General features: G+C 48.7%; 1 protein-coding gene across 1 annotated transcript in view; it reads left to right on the top strand.

Annotated features, from left to right (window-relative positions):
• The window catches only part of CDH13 (cadherin 13), a 1,004,502-nt gene that overhangs the window by 895,410 nt on the left and 96,348 nt on the right, over positions 1–12,744 (top strand). Inside the window, exons 9-10 of the mRNA XM_055304976.1 lie at positions 4,086–4,268; positions 10,601–10,854. Coding sequence (XP_055160951.1) covers positions 4,086–4,268; positions 10,601–10,854 — 437 coding nt within the window. The remainder of the gene's footprint in view (positions 1–4,085; positions 4,269–10,600; positions 10,855–12,744) is intronic.

Genomic DNA, 12,744 nt, shown 5'->3' on the forward strand with positions numbered 1-12,744 from the left:
TCTGGTATGCTAAATTAATGTCTGTCTATTGTTTTTAAATCACAAAGTGAATATTGGTATAGAAATATAAAATGGTACTATTTCATTTTAATCTATTTAATTTTCCATCTTGAATTATATAATGGGGTTAAAACATTGAATAGAATTAATAGAATGAGTATTTAATTAAGCAATAATGAGTTTCTAAATGGATGCTCAAGGAAACTGGCTTTGTAGTTTATGCAAGAATCAGATAATGTTCTTAACAAAGACTATAATAATTGTGTTGAATGTTTTCTATATTTAAAGATTTTTTTCTGAATTCTTTCAAGAGTAGATTTAAACATAATCCAGTTCCTTGACTAGACTCTGCTTTACTTTCAAGATAAAGTCCAAATGCCTTTCTGTGGCCCCCAAAGCCCTGCATAATCTGACTCTGTCTTCTTCTGGAATCCAATGGCAAAGAGTTCTCCCCCAGCCCTCCCCTGCACTCCAGCCACACCCACCTGCCCTCCATTCTGCAAATGTACCATGTTCTCTCCACCCATGGCCTTTGCTCACTTAGGCCCATCCCTCATCCCTGCAGGCATTTGCTCATGCTGTTCCTGATGCCAGGAATGCTCTCTCTCCTTTCACCTTATTAACTCCTGCTTTGCTTTCAATTCTCAGGGAATTCCTCTCTATTAACCCTCCCCAGACTGAGTCAGGCATCCACTCCCTCTCACCATTCCCCTTTTGATCCACAGGCTCAGGGTTACTTTTTTCCTAACATTTAACACAGTTTTGTAATCATACCTATGCCATGTCTATTTTGTTTTCTAGCATATCCCTAGAATTTAATACTATATCAAGCCTGGCACACAGAAGCCACCCACCAAATAATTGTTGGGTGTCTGTCTGTCATTTCTGGAAGATGGATGGATGGATGGAAGGAAGGATAAATGGATAGAGAATGATGGATAGATGAATAGATAGTGGATGGAGGATGGATAGATAAATGGAGGAATGGAGAATGGATGGATGGATGATAGATGGAAGGAAGATAAATGGATGGATGGATAGATGTTGGATGATAGATGGATGGAGAATGATAGGTAGATGGATGGATGATGGTTGGGTGGATGACAGATGGGTAGATGAATGGTAGGAACACCATAGTAGCTGTGGACACACTAATACATCTAAGGAAGTATCAGGGCCACATAATTCCTAAAACAGTACCACATTATTCCATTTGGAGTCATTTGATTACACACTAAAAGGGTGTTCTATGCCACCTACCTATGGTAGTTGCTGCAGACATTTAAAAATAAAAGCATCCTGAGAAAAGCTGCACAGCTTTTTGTCACTTAGATTTGTCCTAAATATTAATTTTATAAATAGATCCATCCATCTACCCACCCATTTATTCATCCATCAGATTTTCATGTGTCCAGCACTATGTACTATGTGCTATGTACTGGGGATCAGGGCTGAGTCCTCCATCAGGTGCTCTAGGCACAGTGCCTAGAGTCCTAAAATGAGAAAAAGCACTCTCAGGGTCAAAGAAAATTTTAATATTTTTCTCACCTCGGGAAAAAAATGAAATTTTTAAAGCCCATGAAAACCTATTATGGTAGGAAGGACCAATGAAGGTAAAAGCACCTAAGATCCATGGAAGTCATAATGCAGCTGTGCTAGAGATGTCCTGGGACACAAGAGAGATGAGTCCATCCTTCCCCTTCTGGAACATCAGGCAAGTGGCAGGATCAGGCATGGATCAGCCAGTCAGCCCCTCTTATGGCTCCTGCAGAGCTACAGCCTCTCACATTTCCTCTGATGCCAGGTCCCACTGCCTACATTTAAGAGCATTATTCATTCCACAGATATTTACTGTGTGCCTTCTCTGCACCTAGCATCATGTGAGGGGCTGGGGAGAAAGCTGTGAACAAGACAGACGTCCCTGAGTTCCAGCCTCCTCAAATCATGATGTGTTCTGTGTCTTTATCCACAACGTGACCCTCACCCACTTTGACAGAGCAACTTCTCGCCTCTGCACTATATGTAACTGCCTTTCTACCAGACAGAGGGAACCCAGCACCCTCCTGTCTAAGTACTCCCTGAACCTGCATCAGGGAGTCTAGTGTCTAAGAAACAGGAGTCAGAAGAGACACGAGGACAGGTTATGAGCTAAGGTCTGGTGTGATCAGTAGGGGACAGAGAACCCATCCTCTGGCTCTGGACCACAGCAGAGGTGAAGGACCGGCCAAAGCAATGGGGGTCTTGAGTAATCCAACTTGTTAAAAGCTGAGATTACAGGAATCCAGGAGACATGGACTTGACCTTTGGTTCACCGGATGACTCTGGACTTCCTTCCTTCTCTGTGCCTCTTTCTTCATCTGTGTCTGAAGGGATTATTAGATAGCACTGTGGACATGCAGCCAACAGCAGGCAGGAGCTGACCCCGGAACCCCTCTCGCTGAGCCAGAGGCACTTCAGGCCCCTCCAGCACAGAGCTCGGGCCACCTCCAAAACCGAAGTGGGCTCTCATTGACACTTCCTTACCAGTCTTGACCTTGGACTCCATCATGCTTCTCTCAACCTGAAGTGCATACTAGAATTATCTGGGCAGATTAAGGAAATACTGAATCTCAGGCCTTACCCCATACCCACTGAATTAGAATAGGGCCCAATCATTTAAAAATAAAAAATAAAAAATTTAAAAAGCCCCTGAAGAGATTCTAATGTGCAGATAGGGTTGGGGACCATCCCTCTAGATTTAAGCTTAGGAATGCCGTGATTTTTGTGAGAAGGAGGGAAAGATAGAAAAGAGGACTGCTTAGACAGGAATCAGGTCAACCTCGTTGCCTCCTGGAGCTGTATCCCCACGACAGCATCCTCCAGGTTGCTACATTCCATCTTGCCAGCATGTTCCAAGAATTTCCCAGTGCCCCTTTCACAGAAAGGAAACAACCCACCCAGGTTTGCTGAGGTGTGGTAGACAAATTAGTTCCCGTCCCCGCCCCATCCCCCCAAGGCATCAAGATTAAGGTTTATGATTAATGATTTGTAAGTCAATTAATCAGCCACTGCTTTTGAAACCCCATTTCTCAAATTACTTCTCTTTGAACACAAGGGCTTTCTGACATCGCCTCACTGTCTCTAGATTCGCTTTCCTACTAATTGAAATTCCAAGATATTTCTTCTTGTTGTCAGCTTATTGGTATTACCTGTTTGTAAAATATTTGCAAACAGATTACTATTCACCTGTACTGTGTCAGAGGTAAACACCAAAACAATACTTTATGCTTCCAGCTCAAAGGAATGTGCTAATGATAGCTCATGAAATTCTCTATCTATGGGAAAGCTGATTTTTCATTTATTGATTTATTTTCACCACACCTACTTGCAACAAGTATTTGAGATGTATTCCAATAAAAACACGGCTACAACAAGGCTCCCGACAACTGATTTATATGTTTCCTTAGAAAATGGGTTTTTAAAGTCCTCCTAGTTGTGGGGTAGGGGTGGGGTGGATGAAATCGGCTTTCTTCTTTAGAGGAGATGGTGCCATTGAGGAGAAGTCGTGGAGCCGAACGTGGGGTTCCAGCTCCAGGCCCTCTACATGCGAGGGAGGTGCCTGGCTACCCCGTGACCTTGTCGTTTATGGTATGTGAGGCTGCGAGAGCAGAGACGCACAAAATTGCCTGGAAGTCTGTTTGTCCTTGGACTACAGCTCAGGACAGGCATCCTCTTCCTTGTGGGGACTCAGGACCCATGCTCTTCCCCCTGTGGCTGCACCCTGCCCTTGGGTCCCGTGGTCATCTGTGTTTAGATAGATGGAAGGAGAGGCAGGGAGAAGGGACAGCTGCTCCCAGCCAGCAAGCATCACTTCTGGCCACATTCAGTAGGAGAGAGAGCAGCCTCCTGGCCTCACCTGAGTGGAGGGAAGGCTGAGAGGAGAGCGGATCCTCTGCTGGCTCCGCACCGCACAGCAGCATGAGCCTCCTGCACCATTCTCCGTGAAATGAGGTGACATGGGTAACAGACCCACTGTGGGAAGGGCTCTGAAGGGGTTCTTGCTGTTTTTACCCAATAGTGACAGTAACCATCTGCTCTATTTGCAGTTTCAAGCCACTGTCGAGGAAGGAGCCGTGGGGGTTATTGTCAACTTGACAGTGGAAGACAAGGATGACCCTGCCACAGGCGCGTGGAGGGCTGCCTACACCATCATCAACGGGAACCCAGGGCAGAGCTTCGAGATCCACACCAACCCTCAGACCAATGAGGGGATGCTCTCTGTCGTCAAAGTAAGGGCATTTCCCACGTTTCTCCCTCCTGGCTGCCCACCGGCAAGGCCCTCGCTGCTGGGGCAGGTCAGGGAGAAGTCAGCCCTAGTCTCCTCCTCTCAGAATTGGAATAGAAAAAGGCTCAGGGCTTAAGGGTATTCTTGTATCCTCACAGCCACAAAACCAACCTGTTTCATAGGTTCTAGGAAACTCGAATGTACGTGTAAACTTAAAAGACAAAACCCAAAGTTCATTTTGAAAGGAGATCCTCAATATGATTGATAATAAGTTATCAAAGATGTGTAAAAACAGGATATGCGAAGTTTTTTTTAAAGATCTGTGATAAAAAATGTGGATCATTACATTTCTTCTTAGTCTACCCAAGCAGAGTCCTGATTATTCTCTTAAAAGCAGGAGATAAATAGCGAACGACTGGCCCTTGGAGCCTGTGCAAGGGTCCTGGGGATGCTGTAACACATGACTACATACTGGGTGGCTTCAGAAAATACAGACTTCTATTTTCTTATATAAGTTCTGGAACCCACAACTCCAAAATCAGTTCCATGGGGCTAAGGTTGGCAGGGCCAATTCCTCTTGGAGGCTCTAGGGGACCATCTATTTCCTTCTCCTTCCCAGCTGCTGGAAGCCACTCACATCCTTTGGCTTATGACCCTTTCTCATGTCTTCAGGCAGCAGAGCAGCAGCAGCATATTTCTCTCTGCTCCCATCTCATGTCTGTTTCTTCTTTTGACTTCCATGCCTCCCTCCTTTAAGGACCTCTGGGACTCCCTGGGTCCACAAGGATAAGCCAAGACCCTCTCCCCCCATGAGGTCCTCAGATGACTCACATCTATGAAGTGTCTTTTGCCACATGAGGTCACCTATTCGCAGGTTCCAAGGATTCCCCCTTGGTCCTGCTAGGAGGTCGCTATTCAGCCTCGAGCAGGACCACATAAATAACCCAACCAACAAAGTTCCACAGTCATTCCCCGGGCAAGACCCAGAGCCATTGAGAATGGCAGGTCTCAAAGACCCTGGAGGATGAAGGGCTGGGTTTCTCCCAAGTCCTGTTCTTTCCACTACTTCGTTCATATTGAACCTCGAATGTCCACTGGAAAGTAGAGCCCCCAAGGTCTTCCCAGTTCTACCCTAACAACACAGGCCATGGCGAACTCATTAGGAGCTCCTGGCACTGCTCTTCCGCCTCTGCAGTCATGCGGTAACTGTGGCTAGCCTGTATCCATAAGAGCCATCAGGCAATTTTCCAAACCTGCAGCTAGAAGACGAGGCTTGGGTAAATAAATATGCATCCCCATCATAAATCCTACAAGAGCATGGTTCTCCCTGGCCGGCATTCGCTACAGCGTGAGGAGCAGACAATACAAGAAAACCAGAGTCACGGAGGAGTGTTCTCTCACCACACTGCCCCTTTGGCCCACAGTGCTGAGTCTGAAATGTTGGCATATAGGAGCATCACCGGGAATGCTAGGGGCACCCTAGGCCGCACCCACACAGGCCTGCTGGGTCACCACGTGAGGGAGAGGGGCCCCCGGGCCCCAGGAGATGCTGGTGTTCTTGGAGCACAGCCTTGTGGAAGAGCTTGCACCCCCATGTTCCTGCGGAGGAGGTGCCTACAGCACCGGGGACTCCCTCTGGGCCTCAGTTTTACTAGTGAGTGGATTCCTTGGCTTCAGAATTAAAATGGAGACTCCCCCTCCCTTCGGCTGCCTGCCATGTGAATTCCTCCGAAGGCCCTTGGGCTCTCTCTCTGCTTCTCAACCCACATGAGTCCAAGACCCAGGACAGCTTTCTACAGGCAGGCCTGGCCTTGTTATCCATGCTCTTCACTTTGACAGCAGCCTAGTGCCTAAGTCGGGAATGCCTTCAGGTGCAAGCAGCAGAATACTGGGCTGAGAGTGGCTTAAATACTAAAGAGAATTTAATGATTTCTAGAACTAGATGAAGGTAGGCCAGTCCAGGATTGGCTGGCAGTTCAGAGTGTCAGAGAGCCAGCAGGGGGCACTGCAAATGCTCTGACTTTTTCCTCATGGACATACAATGGCTGCCAAAGCCCCAGGCATCGTGTCTTCCCCCTGCTGTGTTTCCAAGGCAGGAAGCAAAGAGGCAGCCAGGCAAACAGGAGAGCAAGAGAGTGCTCTAGAGTGCCTCTCTCCTGTCATCCGGGAAGGAAATATCTTTACCAGTGGTTTCCCAAGCAATTTCCCATGATGTTTCATTGGCCGGATGAAACATACCCACCCTCAGCCACAAGGAAGGCTAGAAAGTCCAAATCTGGCTTTGGGGCCTCTGCAAGAAGAGATGGGGAGGGAAGCACAGGGCAGGCATGGTCACTGGGCAACCAGCCCCGAGCAGTTGTGCCCTAACCAGTTAGCAGTTAGCTTACTGAAGAAGGAGCAGAACTTTCAAGACTGTGTGGCTCCCAGGGGCGTCCTGCCTCCCTGCAGGACCAAATCCCAACAGTTCTGGAAAGCAAGGACCTGTTTCCTGTTTAAAACTTTCTGGTCAGGAATGCTCTTCATTTCTTTGTAAACCTATCCCAAAACTATCAGAGTTACCCTTTTCCCTGAATATAATCCACCCTGCGTTTTAAGTGTATTTTCTCTTATGTCCTCAGAGGAGAAGGAAACATCCAGAAAGCCTTGATCCCCAAACCCATAATAGGCTTAAAAATCTCTGTTGGATCGCTTTCAAACCTTCCATCTTCCAGACAGCAAACCCCAGGTTCTTTGCCCTTCCCGTGTGGTATGGCTTTCCCAGCGCTTAAAGCCTCCACAACACTCATCCACGCCCTCTCTTGACACTTGATGATATATTCATTGAATCAAATCTCTGTAACTTTATTGGAAGTATTTCCAATGTGCTCCCCTCCCTGATCCAGAGACCCTGCACTAGACGAATCATATTACTAAGGTCACATGCATGAGATGAAGGAGGGCTGCTTCGTCTAGCGTGACCCAGGACAGGGTCATGGAGCAGAGAGCCACATGGCCCCAGCTCCCAGTGGCCTGGCCCAGGGAACGCACAACTAGAATTAGGACAGCTGGCTCTGTGCAGGTGGGGATGAGCACTAGAGCGGCCCTGCCCTCCAGAAAAGCACTGTGCAACTCACTGCCGCTCTGCCCTCCCTTTCTGGCAGTTTTCACATCCAAGCCCTCAGAGGTCAGTGTTGCACTCAGGGGATATTGGCCTGGGAACACACCTCTAAACCCGGCCAGAGAGCAGACCTCTCCCAACCACTTCATTCCCACCTTCTTCCTTTCTCATCATACACCCTGGGCCAAAGCTTGGCTCTGGGCCATATATTAGCTGTGTGACTTAGACTGAATTATGCAACTTCTCTGAGCCTGTTCCCTTTTCTACAAAATGGAACTAAAAACACCCACTATTATGAGGCAAAGTGAGGACTGGGTGACTCAATGCATGTAGAGCCCTCCAATCACACAGTAGGTGCACAGTAAGGAATAAATAATATCATGGAAAATAATGAAGGGTGGTGGTGAAAATCAGACCTCTATATTGGGGGGGGGGGATGGGGAGCTATGGGTGCCCTGCCTCTGTCTTCCCAGACCTTGAATTATGTCCCCCAAGAAGAGATATTTTGAAGTCCTTACCCCCGACCCTGTGAATGTGGCCTTTTTTGGAAGTAGAGTCACTGCAGACGTGATTAGCGGAGGTCCTGGTGGAGAGGCTGGACCCTACTCCAACAGGACCGTATTCCTGAGAGGAGATGGCCACATGACAGCAGAGACACCCAAGGAGGCGCCTGTGTGACCGCAGAGGCAGAGAGGTAGGCTGCGCAGCTGCAGGCCACAGAACCCCAGGAGGATGCAGGGAAGGTTCCCCTAGAGCTTTCAGAGCCCACATGGCCCTGCTCACATTCGATTTTGCACTTCCCATCACCACAACTGTGATAGTGGACTTCTGTGATATTAAGCCACCCAGTCCTTTGTTACAGCAGCCCTAGGAGAATAACACAGCCTCCAGGGTCCCTTATGAGGTCGGAGCTGCCGCTCCCAGCATCTGAGTGCTGGTAGATAAGGGCCCCCAGCCTCTGTCTTCCCAGCAGAACCACCCTCGCCAAAAGGGATACCTAGGCCAGGCCCTGCCAGCCGGAGAGAGCCTGCAGTCTGGGCCTGATGCAGAGGGATGCGAAAGGTCAGCCCCGGCCTTGAGGTGGGGCTTATCTGGCCACGCAGTGAAAGCTCCAGAGCCTCCCTGGCATTGGGCGCAGCTGGACTCCAGCAGAGACCACATCCTTGCATCCTTGCTCCCTGCCTCTCTTCTGAGAAGGCACACCAATAAATCATACTTCAAACCCCTGCCTCAGGCTCTGCTTCCAGACGTGGCTGGAATCTCAGGGAACCCAGATAGATATCACTCACACACACACACACACACACACACACACACACACATCATACATAAATACACACACCTAACATAGACATAGACAAACACACATGCACATCTAACATGCAAAGACTAGCACGTGCACGTTTAATATAAAGGCACACATATACTTATCCAATGTAAATGTGCACACATGTACCTAGCATGTAAAGAAAGACACATCTTCGCCATACTACTTAAAGGCCATGTGTAAGTAATTTCCCTTCAAGATCCCTGGGATCTTTTCTCCCTGCTCAGATCCACCTCCACCCCCTCCCCCAGTGGCCCAGCCCTTGCAGTTTGTGGGTCTCAAACCCAGGCCCAAATTCTGCCATCAAGAGCCTGTGGAGCTCACAAAGTGAAGAAACTCTAGCCCAGTGGTATTTTTCATCATGGTAGAAAATTCAGTTGGGCTAAATTTGGGATTTCCCAAATGTCTGTTATGTTAGTTAACTTTCTCTCCAGAAGCACGTGGTGCTGCCAGGAGCCTGAGCCAGGACAAGAAGCTCTCCATACCTGGTTTGCACCGCTGGGTCCACCCAGCTCTGGGGCCGGCGGGGGGAGACTCCTGGACACTGGGCTCCACGTGTCAGCCCTGCTCAGAGCAGTGAGCGCAAAGTGGCCATGACTCAACGAGCCAAAGGCTTCTGCCTTTCCACTATCCTAATTGAGATGAATGTCTTCTGAGCATGGTGACCCCCTGGCCCCTATCTGAAATCTACTTCAGCGAGGTTGCATATTTTGGGAGTCACTCAGGATGGACAGAAATGTCTTAATAGAAAGGGATGGAGTGGTGAAGAATTCTTGTGTTGGGGATGGGACCAAAATATAACTGGGCAGCTCCCAGGTGCCAAGAGCATTACATCTATGAACTCCCTAAGTCTGCTGGGAATTGTTGCAGGTGAGGGGAGGGATCCTGCTCCAACCAGAAACCACCTGTGTCAGCATTTCCTCTGTGCATGCGTGCATATGCGTGCTCATGCGTGCACTCACCGCCCCACAAACTGTGGGGTGTGCGATATGCATGTTGGCTGTAGTGACTGTGAAGGTAACATAATTCGCCTACAGTCATCTGACCCTGACTCAGCCAGCTGGATTCAGTTCCAGCTTTTATACCTGCAGGGCTCTCCCCTCAGCTTTTCCCAGTCTCACCGCTGTCCCCATTTCCCATGGCCCTTACAACCTGCATATCATTTGCTTTTTTCTAGTTGAGTGTGAATCGACTCCCTGTACTCCCTTTGGTCTTACCCTTCCAGCCAGAGTATCAGTGTGTCTTGGGTCTGAGGAGTTAGCTACTCATTCTCCCAGTAAACATTAGGAAAATAACTTAAAATAAACAGCTAAAATCACCTAGAATATGACCTCTCCAGTCCTTTCCCCTGTGACACCCTCCCGGGAAACGCACCCGTGTCAGGAGAGTCTCTCCTTTAACTGCTGTAGAGACTCTGGCCTCTGTGCTTGTGGCCAGTGAGGTGGAAGCATTGAGAATGGAACTTTGAGTTGCCTTTTCCATTCGACTCCCCTCCGTGGTAACCAAGGCAGGGCTACCCCAAAACTGGTAAAGCTGAGGCATCAGAATTGTTCATCCCCAAGCCCCCCTGAGTATCAGAGTCATGGGGTGCAGATTATAAGTAGGAAGCCTTTGAATGTCAGTGTGGCAAGGGCATCACCTAAAGAGCTCTCAGTCGGGGACCCCAGAACTCTGAGGCTCACATAACGTGGTGTATCTCATTTCTCAATCAAAAAAACCCTACCAGCTTCCATCCCAAACGTATGTTTCATATCCTTAAGGAGGACCCTAAATTGCATTAAGGTTAGTCCACAAACCAATATTCATCCCTGAACATCCACCCAGGTTCGTGGGATGTCAGAGGGACTTGGTGCAAAAGCCTCTGCCCCTTGTAGCAGATACACGAGCTGAGCCTCCCGTCTCTGCTTTCCAGCCCCTGGACTATGAGATTTCCGCCTTTCACACCCTGCTGATCAAAGTGGAAAATGAGGACCCGCTGGTACCCGATGTCTCCTATGGCCCCAGCTCCACGGCCACCGTCCACATCACCGTCCTGGATGTCAACGAGGGCCCAGTTTTCTACCCGGACCCCATGACGGTGACCAGGCAGGAGAACATCTCTGTGGGCAGCGTCCTACTGACCGTGAATGCCACGGACCCCGATTCCCTGCAGCATCAAACCATCAGGTGAGTGAGCAGCTCCCTGACTGGAGACAGGAGGCAGGCAGAAACTGTATTTCTTTTCTGGCTGCAGGCCTGGTTGTCAGGAGAGAACTAGCAGTAAATTAAATTTGGTAGTGATCTGGTAAGTAGAAGGTCCATGTCACAATGATGAGCTCGTGGCTGATGATATAGGACCAGGCTGACTCCAGGGGGACACTGCCCCCACACCTGATCCCCAGCAGTAGACCTACTCTGGAGGAGTCGGGCGGTGGGGGGGGGACTTCAGGGGTGCATTTTCAAACGGCCAGAGGGGTCCATCAGCACCAAGCACACTGAAAAAAAGAAAAAGAAGCCACCATCTGTGTGGCCCCATGACTCTCAGACACTAGCCCTACATTCCCATTACCATGACTTTATAAGGAAGGTGTTGGCTGACTCCGCTTACAGATAAGGGTGTTAGGAGTCCAGAGAGGTTCTGTGATAGCTCAAGCCTGCCCAGCTTAGTAGCAAAGGAATCGCAATAGAAACAGGACAGTCTGCAAAGTCCATGCTGTCTGCTAAGTGCTGTGGACGCTGAACTGTCTGTCAGAAGGGGAAGGAGCAGACATTCCTGGTACTTAGAAGTGGATCGTCGTCGGGGTTAAGTTTTCAACTGATAAATGGCAAGTCAAGAAAAAAAAAAGCCTGTAAAAATTTCTGTCTTCATTTCTCAAGCTCTGTCCGGTGCTTAGGAAAAAAATGTTTTCATGACAAGATTTAATTAAATGATCATTACCCACAGTGCTAGCACCGACAAGCTGCTCTCTCGGTGCGATGTTTCACAAGGAACCTAAATCGGCATGCAGGTCCAAATGCACGCTTGCCTCCGCAAAAGAAAGTTATTAATCTTTCTCTTCCAAAATCTAATCTTCTTCTCACAGGAGAAACAGATAATCAAGTATTAGATACACTTCTAATAAACACGTGTCGCATTTCCCTGATTTGAAACACCTGGAAATGTGTCACAGCCTCTGCGTGGCCACTTTCCCGCAGAGCGAGCCGGCGACAAGTGGCTCACGACAAAGTGGCTCACGTTCGTTCCCAATCCCAAAAGGGGATTTACTTTCACCACAAAACTTTCTGAAATGCCAGGTGAACCAGATACAGGGCTGAACTATACCAAATCCTATTAATAATGTGACTCTGAAATCGTCATTCTGTTGTCTCTCTTTCCTTTTCCTGCTGGGTACCTGGCGAAGGAAATAAGCAATTTAAATATCAAAGAGAAGCTTTCCTTAAGCCCTTAGATCGGGAAAACTGTAGCTTCAAGGGCAGTAAGGCAGTTGTGCTAATTTAGGTTGTCTTTAAGGGGAGCTTACCCGTCATTTTGTATTTCTACAATAGGAGCCCAAAGAGGGAACTCTGGTGTGGGGACAAAGGGAATTCCGATGAGCTTGTTGTGGCTGAACTGGGCAGCTCTGTGGTTGCTGCGTGACCTGGGATGTCTGTCGCCAGTCAGAAAGCCCTAGTGTGGTGGGGAGGGGCAGGTGCGGGCCATCCACAGCAGGAGAGGAGGGACTGTCCAGGTTCCCTGTCTGAGACCAGCTCTGGCTGACTTAGGCAAAAGGGAGAATTTGCTGAGTCACTGGATAGTTTATTGAATGGAAGCACATGTTTAGAACCTGGCCCTAGGGGCACCTGGGTGGCTCAGTGGTTGAGCATCTGCCTTTGGCTCGGGGTGTGATTCCTGGGATCCAGTCCCCTCATTGGGCTCCCCGCAGGAAGCCTGCTTCTCCCTCTGCCTGTGTCTCTCATAAATAAATAATAAAATCTTTAAAAAAAAAAGGGGGGGGTGGGGGGACCAGGCCTGAGATACTCCAGCGATGCTGAGTCTCTAGGGTATCAGAAGTGATGAGCTGACCCTTCCCTACCCCG

This window comes from Nyctereutes procyonoides, unplaced genomic scaffold (genome assembly GCF_905146905.1).
Source record: "Nyctereutes procyonoides isolate TBG_1078 unplaced genomic scaffold, NYPRO_anot_genome, whole genome shotgun sequence".
In the NCBI taxonomy this organism is placed as follows: Eukaryota; Metazoa; Chordata; class Mammalia; order Carnivora; family Canidae; genus Nyctereutes; species Nyctereutes procyonoides.